This window comes from Sus scrofa, chromosome 9 (genome assembly GCF_054392235.1).
Source record: "Sus scrofa isolate SSC_HxYL_T2T_F1_AM1 chromosome 9, Sscrofa_HxYL_maternal_Yorkshire_Landrace_v2.0, whole genome shotgun sequence".
In the NCBI taxonomy this organism is placed as follows: domain Eukaryota; kingdom Metazoa; phylum Chordata; class Mammalia; order Artiodactyla; family Suidae; genus Sus; species Sus scrofa.
This window is the reverse complement of record NC_139391.1, coordinates 27,589,345-27,610,080: the sequence shown is the minus strand read 5'-3', so window position 1 is coordinate 27,610,080 and position 20,736 is coordinate 27,589,345. Positions and strand designations below refer to the sequence as shown.

The 20,736-nt window shown below is 40.7% G+C and overlaps 1 protein-coding gene across 7 annotated transcripts in view; it reads right to left on the bottom strand.

Annotated features, from left to right (window-relative positions):
• The window catches only part of LOC110255418 (uncharacterized), a 273,087-nt gene that overhangs the window by 61,793 nt on the left and 190,558 nt on the right, over positions 1–20,736 (bottom strand). The window contains exons 1-3 of one of the 7 annotated variants that reach the window (XR_014815058.1): positions 17,260–17,374; positions 16,337–16,413; positions 11,287–11,416 (exon numbers count right to left, since the gene is read on the bottom strand). The exons of 4 other annotated variants lie outside the window; for them this stretch is intronic. Coding sequence is in view for 1 of the 3 variants with exons in the window: in XM_084975798.1 (XP_084831924.1) it covers positions 16,337–16,346 (10 nt within the window). In the remaining 2 variants the exon portion in view is untranslated. Of the gene's footprint in view, positions 1–11,286; positions 11,417–16,336; positions 16,414–17,259; positions 17,375–20,736 lie in introns of those variants that run through there. 2 more of the 7 variants (XR_014815059.1, XM_084975798.1) reach the window with 2 other exon arrangements.

Sequence of the window (20,736 nt, the reverse complement as noted above, 5' to 3'; positions counted from 1 at the left end):
CCTACTGCCTCTTGTTTTCTTTTAGGGATAGACACCCACACCCACACAACACACATATCTGCCCTTGGTTTAATCAGGCACACAGGCTTGCCCAGTTCGCCAGAGCTTGTTTTTATAGATCCCCTATAGCCAGATAAATCCACGAGTTTAGGATGTGAGCAGTCTACCATTTTAGGACCTTGATATGGAATGGTAACACTGGACACATTCTCCTTCACTCATTTTTCATTTTCCATGGGCTATAAAGTGCTAACTTGGCAAGTGCTTGCTTGGCAAGAACTAGATCCAGCCCTGTGGCTAGAAAGGCCCAGGAGGATGGCAGAGCAACAAGAAAGAACCTGGATCCTTAAAATAAGTATCTCCTCCAGTGTTGAGCTATTACTTTTTCATCTATTCAGGCCACAATGATTTATGGACTTTTTTTTTTTTTTTTTTTTTTTTTTTTTAGGGCCGTACCCACGGCATTTGAAAGATCCCAAGCTAGGGGTCAAATGGGAGCTGTAGCCACCCGCCTATGCCTACACCACAGCAACGCCAGATCCAAGTTGAGTCTGCAAACTACAGTATAGCTCACAGCAACACTGGATCCTTAACACCCTGAACAAGGCCAAGGATCAAACCCACGTCCACATGGATACTAGTCAGATTTGTTACTGCTGAGCCATGACTGGAACTCCCTATGGCCTTATTTTTTATAGATACCTAGACTTTACCCTAAGACAGAAAGAAAAGTCCCCTTTACCCATACTTGGTTGAGTAGGGATGAATGGAACCAACGTGAGGTCCTGAAAATTTATTTGAGGAAAGACACAAGGGAACAGGAGAGCCATCTCCCATGGCTAAAAAGAGTGGAGACAGGTAATGTGTTACAGGTAATGGCCAAAGAGTAAAGGGTCAGAGTGCGGCTGGGTTGAGTGAGAGCCAGTGTCTCTATCGTTTGCACAGTTCTGGGCAAATGCTGACAAATTCCTGCTGCTCGGACTTTCTATTATTATTCTTTTCTTTCATTTTATTTCATTAGCACTCTTTCTTCAGGCAAAAGACAATATAATTAATTCGATATGATTGCAATCTAGGCATGCCCCATTACCACACAAGATTATATGATTACACATGGATGTTCTCAGACAATTTTAGCCACAGAGTTGAGCCTGCTCTTGTTTCACTCTTGAAGGTAATTGAATTTCCATGTTCATGTGAAGGGGAAAAAAAACCCTCAGCTTTGTAAAGTGCTGAAGGTTTTACTGTCTAAAACTGGATCTCAGAACTGAATATTGTTGTTGGCAGAGCATGAGAACATACTCGGTCACAAGAAAATGGAGCGTTTCTTGTGTGAAAAATGTGCCACCCTCTGTCTCCCTGTTCACCTTCTCCCCGTCCCCAGCATTGAACAGTGTCTAGTGATACATTTGGTTGGTGGTTCAATCTTTCTGCCTGATGATGTTTTGAGGCTTAATCCAGCTAAATCTGGAGGCAGCCTGCTGGCCTCTGACAAATTTTTTTTTTTTTTTTTTTACTACAAGTAACCCCAAAAGCTTAGCAGTCCATAGAAGGAATCCAATTCTCTCTTCTCCATGCAAGTTTTGAAAAATGAGCTGAAATGAAACCTAGAGGGGATAACAATTGTTCAAAATTTCACTCCCAGTCCCTACTTGCCTGTGGATTTTGAGGGAGGGTGCTAAACAAGCTACCTCTCTTGTTCCTTTCTGCACTTACTTAAAGCAAGGCAACACAATTTTTCTGTTTCGAAATTAAACATAGTTTTGTGGTAAGTTATAAAGATAGCACAGAGTGGCCCCTTGTACTCCTCACTTATTTCCCCCACTCATTATATCTACAATATCAAGACCAGGAAATTGAATTGATACAACGTGTGTGTTGTTCAATGTCATTTTATCATGTGTGTAGTTTCACATGACCACTACTGGGATCAAGACACAGGTTGTTCCCTCACCACAAAAGCCTCCCTGGTGCTACCTCTTTACAATTCTACCCACTCATCTTCCCTTACTTTTCCTAAACCCTGACAGCCACTGATCTCTTCCCTATCTCTTTAATTTTGTCATTTCAAGAATATTATATAAATGGAATCATAGGCTATTTACATTTAATGTAACTATTGATATGTTAGGGCTTAGGTTTGTCATTTTTTGTTTCCTCTGTTTTTTAACTTCTCTGATTTATTATTTGTTTGTTTGTTTGTTTACTTATTTATGTCTTTTTAGGGCCTCACCTGCAGCATATGGAAGTTCCCAGGCTGGGGGTCAAATCAGAGCTGCAGCTGCTGGCCTAGACCACAGCCACAGCTACATGGGGCCCAAGCCACATCTGCAACCTATATTGCAGCTCATGGCAACACTGAATCCTTAACCCACTGCACAGGGCCAGGGATCAAACCTGCATCTTCAGGGATACTAGTAGGGTTCATTACCACTGAACCACAACAGGAGCCCTCTTCTCTGTTTCAATTCTCCTGCCTTCTGTTGTGCTACTTGAACAGATCTTAGAATGCCCTTTTGATTTATCTAGAGCATTTTTGAATATATCTCTCTCTGTACAGATTTTTTAGTGGTGCATTTTTTAGCATTATGTTATACACGTATGACTTGAAACAGTTGACTGATGTCAACATTTTACCAGTTCAAATAAAGTGTAGACATATTACTTTATTTAAAGTCCCTGTACATCCTCCCATTTACAATGTACTTGTCTTAAATGTTTTCTTTACATACCTTGAAAACCACATCGAACAATGTTATAATTTTTGCTTCAGTCATCAAATACAATTTAGAAAACTCAACAGAAGGAAGTTTATTGAATTTACCCATACTTAAAATTTTTCTGTTGTTGTTTATTCTTCTTCCAGTTGTTCAAAGATTTTTCTCTTTTTCTTTTTTCTCCAGTTTCAAGAACTTCCTTTAGCCATTCTTTTGGGATAGGTCTGTGGTGAAAAAGTCTCTTAGATTTTCCTTATCTGAGAAAGCCTTGATTTCTCCTTCATTTCCAAATAATATTTTCCCTAGATATAAAACTCTGGGTTGACAATTTTTTTATTTCAGCACTTGAAGAATATAATGTCACTTCTTTCCATCCTCAGCGGCTTCTGATGAGAAATCCATTGTCATTGCAAGAGTTTTACCCTATGGGTTACGTATCATTTCTCTCTGGTTGCTTTTAATATTCTTTTCTGTCTTCAGCATTCAGAAGTTTGAGTATGATGTGTCTTCTGGATTTCTTTTAATTTGTCTAGTTTAGAGTTTGCTCAGCTTCTTGAATCTGTAGGTTTATGTTTTAAGCCAAATTTGTGAAATTTTCTGTCATTCTTTTTTGTTTTAATATCCTAATCTAACTCTCTAGTTTGGCCTTTTATTTACTTTTTACCTTATTGAGATGCAATTGACATATAACATTGTGTAACTTTAAGGTGTACAACATGTTTATTTGATTTCCACCATAAAGTTGCCATTATTTCTTTGAATACTTTCTCATCCTATTTTCTTCCCACCCTCCTTGTGTCTAATAACACATATGTTAGATCTTTTGTTATACTTCCTCAGGTCCCACAGCTTTTGTTCACTTTTCCCTGGTTTATTTTCCTTCTGTCATTCAGGTGAGGTATTTTCTATTGTCTTATCTGCTTTGGTTCATTCCTTTGTCCTCTCCATTCCACTGTTGAGTCCACTTATTGAGTGTTTATTTTGATTTTGCATTTTAAATTTTATTTGGTTCTTCTATGTACCTTCTGTTCCTTTGCTGACCCTTTCTATTTCTTCATTTGTTTCAAACATGTTCATAACGGCTCACTGAAACATTTTCATGATTTTTTTTTTAGACTTCCATTCAGATAATTCCAAAATCTGTCTCACCTTGGTACTGGTGTATGTTGATTACATCTCACTCAAGTTGAGATTTTCCCAGGTTTTGGTATGATGAGTGACTTTTTAAATAGAAAACTGGATATTTTGAGTATTTTGTTATGATATTCTGCCTCTTTGTGAAGGCTTTTGCTGTAGCAGACCTCTTCTGACACTATTCTGGCAGAGGATAGTGGGAAGGTGTTTATCATGGCTGCCACGTGGAAGTGAAAGTCCAACTTCCCCATTCGGCCTCCTCTGCACCAACCCAGCAAGGAGAGGTAGGAGGGGCCTTGCTACCTTTGGATGGGGTCCTCAGGTGGCCTCCTATGGGGGGGTACATTATCACCAGATGGGTATGAAAGTCCTGACTCCCCACTATGTCTTCTCTGACACCACAGGGTGGGAGGTGGTATAGGAGCCTTGTTTCACCTAGTTATAACCGAGCAAGAGTGGCTTGGTTTCCCCATTCAACCTTTGCTAATGGGGGTGAGGCTGTGGGTTTTATCCACAGCATTTGGCTTGGGGAGAACCATTTTTCTCTAAAAGTTTTCTGTCTTACTGGGTGCCCATTTCTGGTCTTCGGCCTGAGACAGCAGGCTTTCCTTGGGACTTCTGTTGTTTCTCCCACTGACATTTCCAGGTTTCTGGCTTCTTCAGCTTCATGTCTGGGATATATGAAATACAAAGAAAGCTCAGAAATTTTATTGCCATGATCCAAGGTGACCAGCAAGATGGCCTTCTTCACTCCACCTTTGAGTTTTCTTGTATTTGTTTTATATTCAGTGTCCAGAGTCTGTAACTATACTTAGCAAGAGGAACAGAGAGAAGTGTGTCTTCCCACTTGCTTGTTTTTACCCTTAGTATTTCCATAGCTAATAATAACAATAAAGGCTATCATGTTTTGAGTTGTATCTACATGGCTAACACCATCTAATTCATTTAATTCTCAAAATAATCCTATGAGGAAAGCGTAATAGTTATGTTTTTCATTCTATTCAAAAAGAAATTGAAATTCAGAAATAATAATGTAAAGCTTTAGAATAATGTCTAGCACACATACAAATAAATGTTAGGGAAAATAATAATACAATATTAAGTGTTGTTATAACAGTATATTAAGAAATGTGAATATAATTATAAATATTATTAATTACCTTAGAGTTGTTAATGTGTGTGATGGACACAACTTTTAAGTGGAGGATTAGAACTCCAATACAAGATAGTATAAGTAGATGCTTGTAAACACGAGGTTGTAATTTCTCTCAATTTGAGTCAACCATTTAGATTAAGCAATTTCTGCTGCATCCCATTTTATATCTTTATATCTCTTGCTATTTCACTGCTACTTTTCTTCTCTTCACTTCCTCTAGAGTTATGGTTCCCATATCCCTCTCCATTTATAGCCTAATAAGAAAACAACCAACTTGCATATAATATGTATAAGGTTGAACGAGTGATTTTATATTTGTTACATTTAATATTTTGTTGAAACCTCCTAACGACCTCATTAGCAGGTATTAATTATCACTCTTCTTTAAAACTGAAGTTCAGAGGAATTCAGGGACTGGCTGAAGGTCACATGGTTAGGAAGTGGTCGAGATAGGACTTGACCCCAGTGCTATTTCCACCACCCTATGCTGCATCTGTAGCCACAGCACACTTTCACATCCTCCATGTAGCTCTATATGCTTATAGCTCACCTCCCTCACCTCATTCTCCTAGAAGAATGAAAAGGCCTTGGAGGAGGGGTGAATGGGAGGGGAAAGACCTAGCAAAGGAAGAGGTGCCTTGATTTTTATAGATATCCTCAAAGGGCTGTTGGCCCATGAAGATGTTGGAAGTACGACCATGTAATAACACGCCTTTCTCCTGTTGCTTGCATCTCTTGTGGAGTCATGTTTTGAGATCTTATGAAGAAGGGAATGATTGGGTGAATGGAGGAATGATAGATGGTTTAGAAAGAAACTGGCCACATAGGGGATTACTGCAACACATTTTAGTCAATAGGATACAGACAAAAGCAGAGAGAGTTAAGATCAAGCACAGGCAATTAGGAGGACATTTAAAAGGCAAATTTGCTAGGTTACCAAAATTCAGTGGGGTGTGTGTGTGTGTGTGTGTGTGTGTGTGTGTGTGTGTGTGTGTATTTAGGAGAAAAAGACAGAGAAGTGGGGGGATTATTCATGACAGTGATGCTGCCTAGGTTTCTAATTTGAAAACCTGGATGGATCATTTTGTTCATAATTGAGGTTAAAAAAAAAAAAACGGTTTCAAGGAGGATAGAGTAGTGACGTTAGAATGCTAAAGAGAGGACAAGGTAAATAAGGACTGTATCAAAGTATCTGGATTTGAAACTTGGGAGGTAATTCATGGCTTCAGAACAATGCCTGCAATAGGTGGAGACAGAAGCAGAAAGAATAGTGGGGTGAGATGGGCATGCTGAGCAATGATTTGGAAGCTAGGAGAAACTCTTCATGCCATCATGCTGTGGCAGGCTAATGGCATTTGGAATTCGAAGATACAATTTTGAAGTCTGGTATTGCTTACTTGCCATGCAGCCTTTGGCAAATCAAAGCCTTTTACTCTGTTTCCTAAAGATGAGCAACAGTTTGCTCTGTCCACTTTCCTGTGATCTCTTTCCTCATTGTGTGTAACAGGATAAATCATGTCATGAAATTGAAGCTTTTTTGCCCCTCTTTTAAACGAATCCACCCACCCAACAATAGTACCTTCCATCCAGATCAACTGGGATTGATTTGCCACTTGACTGAATTGTGGCTAAATGTTGTGAGAGTAGGTAGAGTTTTCTAGAAATCTATGATGGTTATATGTGGGGAGACCATACAGAAATATAGCCTTCTTTCCAGTTAGTCCCTGACTGACAGTTAAACCTTGTTACTAATAAGTTAATGTGCATAATTAATAGATATAGTGCATTTTCCACTTTGGCACCTCTTAAAAAATTTTAAAAAAAGTATTTTTGGTTCCTTCGAAAGATATTAAATTAATGTAACCTCTCATCTCACATTTTCTTATATGGTAAACATGTATTGAGTACTGACAATGTGCTAAACCCTTTGAATATTAAGAAATCACTTATTTCAAGTTTATCTTGTGCAGAAATATAGGATCAGCTTCCACTAACTTCAGGTCAAAACACTATGCAGAGACTGTATTTTCTATTTCTTCTATACCCCTACTGCAATTTAATTCAATGATAATAAAACTTGCCAACATTTATTCTGAATCCATACCATAATCTTAGATTTAATTATCTCCATTTTAGCAGATGAGAAGCCTCGCTTTAAAAAAATGGCAACATTGGACTTCCCACTGAGGCTCAGTAGGTTAAGAACCCAACATGATATCCATGAGGATGCAGATTCAATCCCTGGCCTTAGTGGGTTAAGGGTCTGGCGTTGCCACAAGCTGAATGTCCGTTGTACATATGGCCAGGATCTGGTGTTGCCATGGCTGTGGTGTAGGCTATAGCTGCACCTCTTATTTGGCCCCTAGCCTGGGAACTTCCATATGCTGCAGGTGCAGCCGTTAAAAAAAAAAAAATGGCAAAACAAATTTAAATGCCCATTATAGAGCTAAGCATAGTAGCTGCTGAATAAATATGTGATCATCCTGTAACAGGATCTTCACTATTTTAAGATTAGTAGGGAGCCAAGTACATTCTCACTGCAGGCATGCAAATAAGTGAAAAACAGCAACCATGCAATAAGTGTTTCTGGACTATCCTGCATCTCTGTCCTATTATTTCCATTTATTCACTTATACATCCATTTATTTATTTAGCAATGAGAACAAAGTAGTAGCTATGTTAATTCATATGTCTGTTAGTCCACATGACTTATGAGTCCATAGATACATTCTGACTGTAATTGCAAAACTCTAACCTCTGGTTGCCAGTACATAACTGCAAACAATAGTAGGCACACTTAACACAACTGGAGTGACAGTATGTCCTGTGCCTGAGGTATCCTGGAATCCCTTGAATGACTTGGGTCCTAGAACAGGATCCATGTTACTAATCAAATCCTTGTCCATAGGTCTTTAGAATGCCAGACTTTATCCTTGGGATCTCAACTGCCATGGAGGGCTCTTCTCCATCTCTTTGGCAGAAATATATCAGGGCACCACCAAAGGGTCAACTCTCTGCAAGGCCCCACCAATCATATTGGGACCTGAGGTAAAAGGGATAAAAATCTATGGTACTGACCTTGTCTTTGTTTTGCTACAATTGGGGGGGGGCATTAAGCTAGATTTTAAATTTAAGATGCCCCCTTAAATTTGTGCCCAGTGGGGGGACATTAAGCTAGATTTTGAATTTAAGATGCCCTCTTAAATTTGTGCCGAGAGTTACCCCGGTCCCCACCTTGGCCTTTTGCAAGAGGATTAAGAGTGAGACTTGAGCCACATGAGCACAGGAAATGGCAGAGTTCCAGACATGTTTTCTTGAACTGACCCTCAGTGCATTGTTTGCATAGGAAATAAAGTCCATCTGGGGTCATTCTTTACTCAATGTGCTCAACCTTCAGTGATCTATATTCCTCTCCTTTGTATTTCAAAACCCTTCTTAATCCCTATAAATGGAGACTGACATAGTCCAGAAGAAATAATGTAAAATGGCCTCACTGGTCTAAGTATTAAGAAAACAAACCTGGACACTGGCTTTCAGAGGCTGACTAGAGGCAGATCTGCCCACAGATGCCATTCTAGGAAGGAAGACTCATTTTAGAGCCCAGCCTTTGCAGCATTCCTTTCAGAAGCAACATTCAAACATATACTGGACTGTCATCCTGAAGCCTCCATTAATTCCTTCAGATTCTCCTGGGAAGTGACCCAGTGTTTTCTGGGTCTGCCTGACTATCCATCAGGTGAGCCTGGGCAGCTCTTTGAATCTAGTTCAAATTTCCCCTTGATGTTAAAAAACAACAGAACCCTGAAAGGAGTTTCCATCCATTCTGGAAAACAGGGCAGCTGGCTCAGAGACTGTTTACCAGACTTATTATTGAAAGGATGTGATCTGAGTTTTACAACCAGTGATCCATTATCATACTAATGAGAAGATAGGTAGATAAAGGAATTCCAGAGATACTCCAAGGTTCCCATTTGTGTCAGTAGTTTTGCTTTTTAAAAATTCTCTCCTAGAGTTCCCATCATGGCGCAGTGGAAACGAATCCGACTAGGAACCATCAGGTTGCGGGTTCTATCCCTGGCCTTGCTCAGGGGGTCAAGGATCTGGCATTGCCGTGAGCTGTGGTGTAGGTCACAGACACAGCTCGGACCTCACGTTGCTGTGGCTCTGGCGTAGGCCTGTGGCTACAGCTCTGATTAGACCCCTAGCTTGGGACCTTCCATATGCCATGGGTGCGGCCCTAAAAAGACATAAGCCAAAAAAAAAACCCCAAAAAAACTCAGCTCTTTTTGCCCAACTCTTGGTTGGATCTGATGGCAGGTATCCAAGCAAACTGGCTGATTTGGATGTGCTTTTCCCAAGACGAAGAAGCCCTTCCAACACATCCACTTCTCAGTTCTTACTCTCAGGTCTCAACTGGGAAGCTGAATCCTTTATGACCAATTCCTCAGTCAACCTCCACCTGAATTACTTCCCCCTTCCTTGGTGCTCACATAGCACTTTTCTTGAATATGCTAACACATTTATTTCTGCTTCAGATTATGGTTATACGTTACCACATTCTAATGGCTGGATCTAGGCAATTCCTTAATCCCTCTACCTCAGTTTTCTTGTTTGTAAATGGAGATAACAATTATCTTGCCAAATTATTGTGAAAGACCTGGACTCAAATTATGAATCCTCAGTTCCCAGGTCTTCCTTGGAGATGTTATTTAACTTCCCTACCTTCATTTTATGAATCTGTGAGATGGAAAGAAATACTGCATCTCCGTCAGAAGTTCCTATGAGAATTATGAGATTAAGTATGTTTTAAAAAAAGTAACTATTGGAGTTCCCTGGTGGCTCAGCAGTTTAAGGCTCTGCACTTGTCACAGATGTGGCTTGGGTCGCTGCTGTGGCACAGACTGGATCCCTGGCACTGGGATTTCTCCATGACATTGGGGGTGGTGAAAAAAAAGAAAAAAAAAGGTAACTATTATCATTTTATTGACATTCTTGTTTTCTTGATTAGACTGTATACTCCTCAGGGGAAGAAGCTGTATTTCATTTGTCTTCTTATCACCTATAGATAATCTTAGCTGGTGGTCAATAAGTGTTTGCAAGGTGCTGAATATTTTTTTGTCCTTCTACCTCAATTGGTTTATATTACCTATAAGGACTTGATCATGTTCAGCTTTGTCTTGGAATTTATGTGTCTTATTTTCCTTTCTCTTTTGCAGTGTGCTTTATGCAAAACAGCCACTCAGAAAATACCACACAAGTAAATGGAATAATACCAATGAATTCAAGGGTTCTTTACAACTCAGCATCATCAAATTTTTATTGATAACTGACTGAAATACTGCATTCAAGGCCAAGTTAAATTTCCCCCTTTGGAGAGTGATACTTTTCAAAAAATCTGCAATCACCAAATGAGCAATTAATGAGCAGAAGGCTTTTTCTGTATAACATGGACGTATGTCCTTGTGCTGCACTGACAGGCTGTGTGCGAGCCGCATCTTTGATGCCATAGTCTCTCCCTCACTATCTAAGGAAAGAGAGCAGGCAGTAAGAAACAGGTTTCTTTTTGTTTCAGATGATGTCATTCAGGTCCAGCAGGAAGGATCTGCTGTCTGTTCTCATTTTTTCTGCTCTGAGGAGCTCTCTTTGCTCCCCTTGACACTGGCACAACCGAGCAGGCTAAGAGTTGGGAGGGAGATTGAAATGGCTGATATACCACCAGCTCTAAAAACACATGACAGCAGAAAGCTGGGCTATTACTAATGCTGATCAGCTCGGAGGCAATGCAATCAAAACCTTCAATTACACCTGGGTGATTTAATCAACTCCCTGTCAAACTCGGGTTGGAACTCCTCTGGTACTGTACAAATACAGTAATTACCACGCCAGCTTGCAATAAGATATCATTTCAGTGAATTAGAAAACACATTCTGTTGTCAATTACCACCAGTCAATTTATAGGCCCTGAAACAAGCAATATTTTTTAATTGCTGCCTTTGTGTCATTATCACAAAATTACTTCTGTTATGAGGCATTAAATCATCTCAGCAATGTTGGGAGTGGGGTGGGGGGGGGAGATTGAAAAGTTTGCACTGTGTTCTTTCCTGATCAAATGGGAATAGAAGCATAAAACTGGTATCCCACTGTGTTGGATTTGAAATAAAAAAACAATCAACCCCCCCCCAGAGAGTCTCAACTATGCAAACAATCATCAACAAATCCTGAAGCTACATGAATGGATCAGAGAGTAGGAAACCAGAAGTCAGATTTATTTTAACCTGCCTGTGCTTTTTTGGTACTCCTTGGCCCCATCTGTCTCCCACAGTCTATCTTCCAGGCTTCATTTTGTAGAGGTGTTGCCTTTGAGGATGTGTTTCAGTTGAGAGCAGATGTGGCCACGGTCACTGGAGATCTGCAGATTTAAAAGATTTGAAATTTTTCTACTGTATCCTCCTTTTCCCAAGCTTATTTGCCCAGTCTAAAGAGTAACAGCCCTTGGTCTTGCCAGCTCCATTAAGCTCCTCTAATTCTTCTCTTCCTATGCAAAAGGAACACCTGACACACCCCTACCCACCGGCCCACCCCATTCCAGCCTCCACAAAGCTTATTTGAGTTAGTTCTAAAAGGAGACACTTTTATTCTTCCAGATGATATGTAAGGGAAAAAAATATTATATTATCATTATTATTATTACTACTATTAACCATTTTTTTGGCCTAGCCTGAGGCATGTGAAAGTTCCTGGGCCAGGAATCAAACCCGAGCCGTAGCAGTGACAAATGCCAAGTACCCAACCTCTAGACCACCAGGGAACGCCATCGTCTTTATTAACAGTACACATTTTATTCACTTACAGCATCCCTGGCACTGTTCTCAATATTTTACTCATCCTATAAAGTATGTATTTGTGTTGTTCCCATTTCACAAGTGAGGAGCTATTGCACTGTTTGTTTAGAATTTGGTGTCCCAGTGATGTCATGGAAAGAACATAGGCTGTGTCTCAGGAAGAGCTGGGTCTGAATCTTGCCACTGCCACTTAGTTGCTGTGTCATATTCGGTCAATTATGTACCCACTCTTAGCTCTGGTTTCCTTATCTTCGAAAAGGCAAAAATAGTAACGATAATATTTATGAAGTATGTCACGCATTCTTTTACAAGTTTTGATGTATTAACTCCAATTTCCACAATGCCGCTATGAGGTAGAAACTATAGTTACCCCTATTTTACCCATGATGAAACTGAGATATAGGAGAGAAGTAAGGTAACTTGCCCAAAGTTACAAAGCAAGGGAGCATTGGAGCTTCTGAGGTACCCATTATCCTCCTATATTGCCTCTTTTTTTTTTTTTTTTTCCTTTTTTTGGCCACCCTTGCAGCATATGGAGTTCCTATGTCAGGGATCAGATCTGAGCTACAGTTGCAACCTACACCACAGCTGTGGCAATGCCAGATCCTTGAACCCGCTATGCCAGTCTGGGGGTTGAACCTGCCTCCTGGCACTGCAGAGATGCCATAGATCCTGCTGTACCATGGGAACTCTCTATATTGCCTCTTAAGTTAGCCATTCCTCCTAAACTATTAATACTATACTACTAAATTATGTTATACTATACTGTACTTTTATTATAGTAATACTAATATTATACTATCTCTAGTCGCATTCTCTCTGCTAAGATCCGGATCTATATTCCCAATTTCCTACTGTACATCACCACTTGGACAATGTCACAGCCACTGCAGAGTCCACATGTCCCAAGCTGAAGCCATCATTATCTTGACTCCCTTCCCCCACCTCCAAACTGCCTATTTTTCAATCCCTCCTATTTCCTACAATGAATACCTCCATCTACCTGGTTGTCCAAGCCAAAACCCTGGTCATAATTCTTGGCCAATCTCTCTCTCTTGGATAATTGCTCTTGTTTCCGATTTGTATTTCTGATTCTAGTCATGTCACTTTCAATAACACACAGATGCCTCACCAGCCACTCTCTGCTCCTGGTCTGTCAGCAACACAGTCACTTCTCTGTCTTCAGGGGCTCAAAATTAAGATCAGGATAAACTCTTATAATCTAAAGCCCTTGCAGACCAATTTACTTTAAAAAAAAATGATAATGGTGTTTTCTTTTCTTTAGGCTTCTGCATCACCTGCTTGGTTTAGTACCATGTATGTCCCTCAGGATCGTATCATCTTTTTCATGGTCTACTTTCCTTTCTCCCAGTTAGGAGGCACTCAGGGAAGTAGAAAGCTACCATCCACTGGATATTATCTCAGCTTATTTACTGACTTAATCAGGCACGATCCAACCAGGGTTTTAAAGCACTGAACAGTAGGACGTTTCAAGGATTAGTGTCAGAAGAAAAGAGTCATAGAATTTTAGACCTAGAAAAGACCATCTTGTCAAACTCTTTTTTTCAAAAGAAAACAGCATCACTAAGGTTGGTCGAGGGCAAAGGTGATAGGAAAGGTCCATGAGATATCAAAAGTTCACAAAGACACGATGAATAAAGAGATATAAAGCAGCTAAGTCAGGAGTTCCCATTGTGGCTCAGGGGTAACAAACCCGACTATTATCCATGAGGATTTGGATTCAATCCCTGGTCTCGCTCGGTGGGTTAAGGATCTGGTATTGCTGTAGCTGTGGTGTAGACTGGCAGCTGCAGCTCCGATTCAGTCCCTAGTCTGGAAACTTCCATAGGCTATAGGTGAGCCTCTAAAAAAAGACAAAAAAAAAAAAAAAGAATCTGAGTCTTAACACCCTGCAGTTCCCTATCCAGGGTCTGCTCTGGGGACATACCTTCTTTCATTAAAGACATAGATCTCTGCCTGGCATATTTCTCCTGGGCCCCATCCATGTAGACCGTCATTTCCCAAACCGTGTTCCTCAAGATATGCTTTGGAAGAAAGCAAAATCTCTCCCGTGGCTAGATATTGTAACACTAGCCCATAGTATTCCCTTCTGAGAAAAACATAAAGAACACTGGCATGTTGAAGGATCTTAGAAACTGTGCCATAGAGAACACACTGAATTTTTTTAAAAGCCAGATTTCTCAAACTTACTGACCATGGATACCCACTTTTTTTTGGAGTTCACCACACATCGAAATCTGAAATTGAATTTTAAAAATTGCAATTAAGTAGAGTGTGATGCTTTGGTCACTCTTCATATTTCAATCAATAATTATATGTGGGCCAGTGGCTGTTGCATCAGGCAACACAAATTTTTGATAATTAAGTCAACTAAACTCGGTGATAAAAAGAGTACTATTTTGCGATTATTTCCGTATAGCAAGTTTGCTAACGTATAGTTCTTTCAATGCCATGCCCCAAAGGAGGAATTCTCATGGAGGGTAATGTAGATACTGTGCCATGTTGGAAATATTTAGAATAGAGCCTGTGGGTGAATCTTCAATTCCACCAGAGGGGTCCTCAACAAATACATGGATGTGGACATCCCAGTGTGGCTTATTTACATTAAAAAATAGCATCTCACTTGCTCACACCTGGTTTCTGGAATCTGCGCTGGTTACTGGTTGAGCAAATAGCGTGATTCCATCAGTCATGTTAACATCATACCAGGGAGCTGGCAAGAGCCAAACATGCTCCTCCTTGCCCCAGAGTGATGGAGTTAGATTTGTCACTGTGGCCCCTGGCCAATTCTGTGAAAGATGCCCTTGAAAGTATGCCTCCCTATAGGGAAGGAAAGAGAGAGAACAAAAATAAATAGCACTAGATGGACTCATAAAACTTGTCAAAATCTTTCGAGCATGGCATATGTGGTGATTCATGGGGTTTGCAAAGCATTTCCAGATTCATACAAGAAACGCCACGCAGAGCAGCCCTTCCGGAGCTTCAGAACCTTGTGTGACAACGTAATTCTAATGCCGACGGTATAGCTGGGGACCTACGTGTCCCCCTCCACCTCCCCCGCCCCCACTGACAGCCCCATCTTTGCTCCTCAGTGAAGTTATTGGTTCCACCTTATTCTTTCTTCAGAAACAAAGACTTTGTAAATTGAGAAATAATTTGCTCCAATTTCTCTCCCTCTGGATAGAGCCCATTTTCTCTCACGCAGTCATCAGCAGGAAGGGAGAAGTACTGATTCATCAGCCTACTGATTCTAACCCTTCACAATTTCAGAGACATTGGTAATAAAGCAATTTTCCTTTGCTGTCTCCTATCTGTAATTTGAAAGTTAACCCCTTTATTCATACATGGCTAAAATTCACCGTCTTTCCACTTTCTGCACATTCTCACTCAATATGATGCCTTCACCTTTCTGATATGTGACCAGCCCCTAAGTGTAATTAACCAATTATAAACAAACAAACAAAACCAGGGCCTTTTCACACCCAGGGCTCGTCTGAGACATTTCCTGGAGAAAGGGATTTATCAGCCCCTGAATTCAGCCTAATCAGCTGCTAAAGGAAGATATCATTTTGATGGGCCCATGGCTGCCAGAAGGAGAGGTTATTTTTCATTTACAACTACATGCTTGACCATTGTGTGTGCTGGTCGCCCTAGATGCAAGCTGCAGGGCTGCCTATAACTCAGTCCCCCACCCCAAACTATCCCCTACATTGTTAACCATCGTAACAGAAAATAATTTTTTTTTTCAATTTTGCTCTGCTTTGTATAAATGTTTACTGTGTGCCCACCATGTACCAGGCATTGCAGTGGAAACTGAAGAGAAGATGATGAACAAAACAGAGTCCTTGCTCTTGACTGCAGTCTAGTGAAGGAGACAGAGCACAATCAAGGAGTCCCAGATACACATGAACATATTAGGGGATTAGATCTATGGCAGTGGGCGTCAGGAAAAGCTTCCTCAAGAAATAGTGATTCGGCAGAGATCAGAGGAGGGAAAAGTTAATTAAGCAAAGAGGGAAGGGTTTCATGGAAGAGAAAACAACCTGTACCAAGGGCCTGTGGTAGGTGGTCATGTGTTGTGATAACAGAAGATCAGCCAGGCCCCCATGGGGCAAATGGGGACAAGGGGTTTACGATAAGGCCGAAGAGATAGGTGGGGGCTAGACGTTGCAAGGCTTTCCAATCCATGTTAAAAACTTTGGTTTTTATCCCAGGAGTAATGAAGAGCCCTTAATTATTTCAGGCAATACATAGGAGGCCATTGGATTACTTGTAGCTAAAATATAAATTAATCATGCGCCTTTTCAACTCAAAACTGCTGACTTATTGGAGCCTAAAGAATTACTTATATCTCCTACTATGTATTAAAGTCCTCAGGCTTTTTTTCCTGCCTCATCCTCCCCTGTACTTCCCCCCCATCCCCTTATACTAAGGCTGTGTCACAGTCACTCCACAGAACTTGCTACCTTTGCTCATGATTGCATCTTCAGCATCAAGGAGGATCCCACACGATCCCTGACCATGAGCCCTTGTGTTCCTAGGACTTGAAATAGAGCCAGACACACCATGGAGTCTCAGTAAATGCTTGCGGAATGAATTAATGAGCGCCCTTACTGCTTATTATTCTGTTGAAATACTGCCCAATGTTTAAAAGGCCTTAATCCAAATATAACCTCTTTTGTGAAATCTTCTCTGATCTCCCAGCTAGAATGAATTGTTTTACCTTGCTCCTATCCCAGGCCATTTTTTATACTGATTACATTACTGTTGTTGTTTTGTTTTATTTATTTATCTTTAATTATGTCCCGTACTGAAGAGAAGATGCTGGGAAAAACAATCTGTGTGCCCATTTCAAGAACTCTGAGATGTCAAGTCACTTTGAATGAGGGTCCTCAGGTCACTTGAGAGAAAGCAACATGGCCTAGGGACCTTGGAAGTGGCAGACAGATCCTTTGACACTAATGAGGTTCATCTAATCTAACTAGTCTCCTTAACCTTGACCTAAATAGTACCTGCTGAGACTAAGACATGTCAGAGCAATTTGATGGGTTGGGTGGATGGAACTGCCAACGATCAATTTGCATTAGAGACTCTGAGAGAATTTAACTCAAGGGACAAGTCAGGCTCACAAATTTAATCTGAAGCTCTAGGGGTCGTATTTCTTATACTAATTTGTCTCTCACCCCAGTCCCTGTGGCTTCTTTTTGAGTTCTATGGCAGGGAGAGAAGACGTCAGATGTGAGCAAAATCAGGAAGAACTGTTTCTTATAATTGCCCTTATTACCAAGAAAAAAGGTCTAGTGCTAGATGCTGAGGTTGAGGGTGATTTTGGAGTTGAAGTACAGGTGATAAACTTGTGGGACTGGAACTAAACTTCTTTGATTATTACCTTGGGCCTGATAGGAACCTTGACTTCTCCATTAACTGATGGGACCTGGGGAAAACAAGCTATGTATGGCAGTTGGATATCTGACGGCTATTGCCTCCATTGGAGGAACCACCTTATCTCACCAAGGTAAGGAAGCCTGCACAGTCCAAATCTATATAAGCCTGAGAACTCCCATCTGAGCAGGATCCCAGCCAACCTCCATAAGGTCCTCCCTCCTGCTCTTCAGTAATAACATTCTCTTTACAATTTTCCTTAAATCAGTCTGTTTGCTGTGGTCAGCACATGACATCCGCTCAGCCTCTCTCTCCTCATCTAGTTTCCTTTTGACCCCCAAATGGCTGCCTCCAAAACAGAAGGAAAAAGGCTTTCCATGCCCACTGCTCACCCTACAAGTGCCCATAACCACTCCTGAGCTGCTCCTTCCAGATGCCCTCAATGCTCCCAGTCCTCAAGGGGCTGGAGTGTTTCTGGGTTGATTGACTGCACCTGTGGCTGAGGATAGTGATTGGGTGAGACGGAGCATGCTCCTTCCAAAATCTGTGTCACAATTTTTTAAATGATTTTTATTTTTTCCATTATAGTTGATTTCCTGTGTTCTGTCAATTTTCTACTTTACAGCAAAGTAACCCAGTCACACATACATATATACATTCTTTTTCTCACATTAACCTCCATCACAGGGGACTAGATATAGTTCCCAGTGCTGTACAGCAGAATCTCATTGCTTATCCATTCCAAATGCAATAGTTTGCATCTATTAACCGTAGATTCCCAGTCCATCCCATGCCCTCCCCTTCCCACTTGGCAGCCATAAGTCTGTTCTCCAAGTCTATGAGTTTCTTTTCTGTGGAAAGTTTCATTTGTGCTGTATATTAGATTCCAGATATAAGTGATACCATATGGTATTTGTCTTTCTCTTTCTGACTTACTTCACTCAGTATGAGAGTCTCTAGTTCCACCCATATTACTGCAAAAGTTATTGTTTTGTTCTTTATGGCTGAGTAGTATTCCATCATGTGTGTGTGTGTGTGTGTGTGTGTGTGTGTGTGTGTGTGTACACACACACCACATTTTCCTAATCCATTTATCTGTTGATGGACATTTAGGTTGTTTCTATATCTTGGCTACCAATTTTTTTTTTTTTTTTTGTCTTTTTAGGGCTGCATTCACAGCATATGGAAGTTCCCAGGCTAGAGGTAAATCAGAGCTGTAGCTGCAGGCCTACACCACAGCCACAGCATTGACGGAGCATTAACCCACTGAGCGAGGCCAGGGATTGAACCCGCATCCTCATGGATACTAGTCAGATTTAGTTACTGCTGAGCCACAATGGGAACTTCCCCATCACAATTTGTTGCTCAGCCTTCAGAAGAGCTGTACTTTAACTTTGTTCTGAGGTGGAATTTCTCTTGAGCAGTCAAGTTGGTTTCTTCTGGCTCTTTTCCACATGGGGCTCAAATCCACCTAAAATGAACCAGGAAAAGTGCCTTTTTGGGAGGGATGCTCTGTTGATTCGACTGGCCATGTCCTTAGTTAGTTTGTTTCTTCTAGATTTTTTACATAACAGAACTATGAATTGTTCTTCTTGGTTACACAGCATAAGAATGGAAGGAAACGCTTTGTGAGGTTTCTTTCCCTAGTAAGGAGTTTTATGGTCACATTATTAGCATTGAGGTAGAGGGTTTTGTTTTTGTTTTGTTTTGTCTTTTCTAGGGCCACACCTGAGGCATTTGGAAGTTCCCAGGGGTTCCTAGGGGTCTAATTGGAGCTGTAGCCGCCAGCCTATGCCAGAGCCACAGCAACGTGGGATCTGAGCCGCATCTGCGACCTACACCACAGCTCAAGGCAATGCTGGATCCTTAACCCACTGAGCAAGGCCAGGGATCGAACCTGCAACCTCATGGTTCCTAGTCAGATTCGTTAACCACTGAGCCACGATGGGAACTCCCTGAGATAGAGTTAATATATAATGTTGTGTTAGTTTCAAGTGTACAGCGAAGTGATTCAGTTACATATATAACTGGTTCTTTTCCATTTTAGGCTATTAAAAGACATCGAATAGAGTTCCCTGTGCTCTACTGTTTATCTATTTTATATATAGTAGTGTGTATATATTAAATCACAAAGTCCTAAATTATCTCTTCCCTCTCGCCACCCTGCCATGCCCTTTGGTAACCGTAAGTTTGTTTTCTATGTTTGTAAGTCTATTTCTGTTTTGTGAATAAGTTCAACTATGTCATTTTTTTAGATACCACATATAAGCGATATCATATGATATCTGCCTTTCTCTGTCTCATTTACTTCACTTAGTATGATAATCTCCAGGTCCATTTACGTTGCTGCAAATGGCATTGTTCATTCTTTTTTAATGGCTGAGTAATATTCTATTATATTATATACTATATATATTTTTTTTTTTTCTCTATCCATTCATCTGTTGATGGAAATTTAGGTTGCTTCCATTTTCTTGGCTACTGTAAATAGTGCAGCTATGAATACTATGGTGCATGTATGATGCATGTATTTTTTTTAATTATAGTTTTCTTCAGATACGTGCCCAGGATTGGGATTGCACATACCATTTGCTTTTAAGGTGACCAGTGTTGTCCAGCCATGTCCAGGCTTCATCATACATTGAAAGTTTATGTGTACACACACATATATATACACACACATGATGCAACCTTGCTTATACAGACGAAGAAGATGGGCATTAGTTTGTCTCCTTAATACTCTGCTTCCTTTTTTTCCCCCCCAGGTATATAAAAGAGTGATTCTTTTTGCAGGCCTCTAAATAAAGATAAGCAGATACTGGAGTGAGTATGTGTTGGGGAGTGCTGCTTTTTAGTTCCTCCTCATCCATACCAGATGCTTTGCACATCATTGTGCTTATGTGTGTGTGTGTGGAGGGAGGAGGAAGTGGGGATGTGGGGTTAGGGGAAGGGAGTCCATAGATGTTTGGTGAGTTATGCATCACAGTTAGAGATGGAGTTAGGATGACTAAGAGTTAGGCAGATGTGGCTCAATACAAAAGACAATCTTTCATATCCTTCTGAGTGTTTTGGAACTATATGAGATATATTACATTGGTAGAATTCCAGAATGTTGCCTGGCATAAAGCAGGTACTCAATGGACCTTCATTCCCTTTCCCTTCCAATCTTCTCCTTTTTATAAATAGACTTTATCTACATCACAGCAGTTCCCGTCTGTTCTCCTCTTGAACTCTCCTTACTTCAAGGCCTTTGGGATTTATTTTCTCAATTAAAACAGAACAAAGCAAAACAAACAAATAAAAAACCTCTTTGAATTCTCCTGTGGCACAGTGGGTGAAGAATCCAGCATTTTCACTGCAGTGGCAGTGGCTTGGGTTGCTGCTGTGGCATGGGTTTGATCCTTGGCCAGGGAACATTCACAGGCTTCAGGTGAGGCCAAAACAAAAACGAAAACAAAAATGGACTCTTAGGGAAAAAAGATCA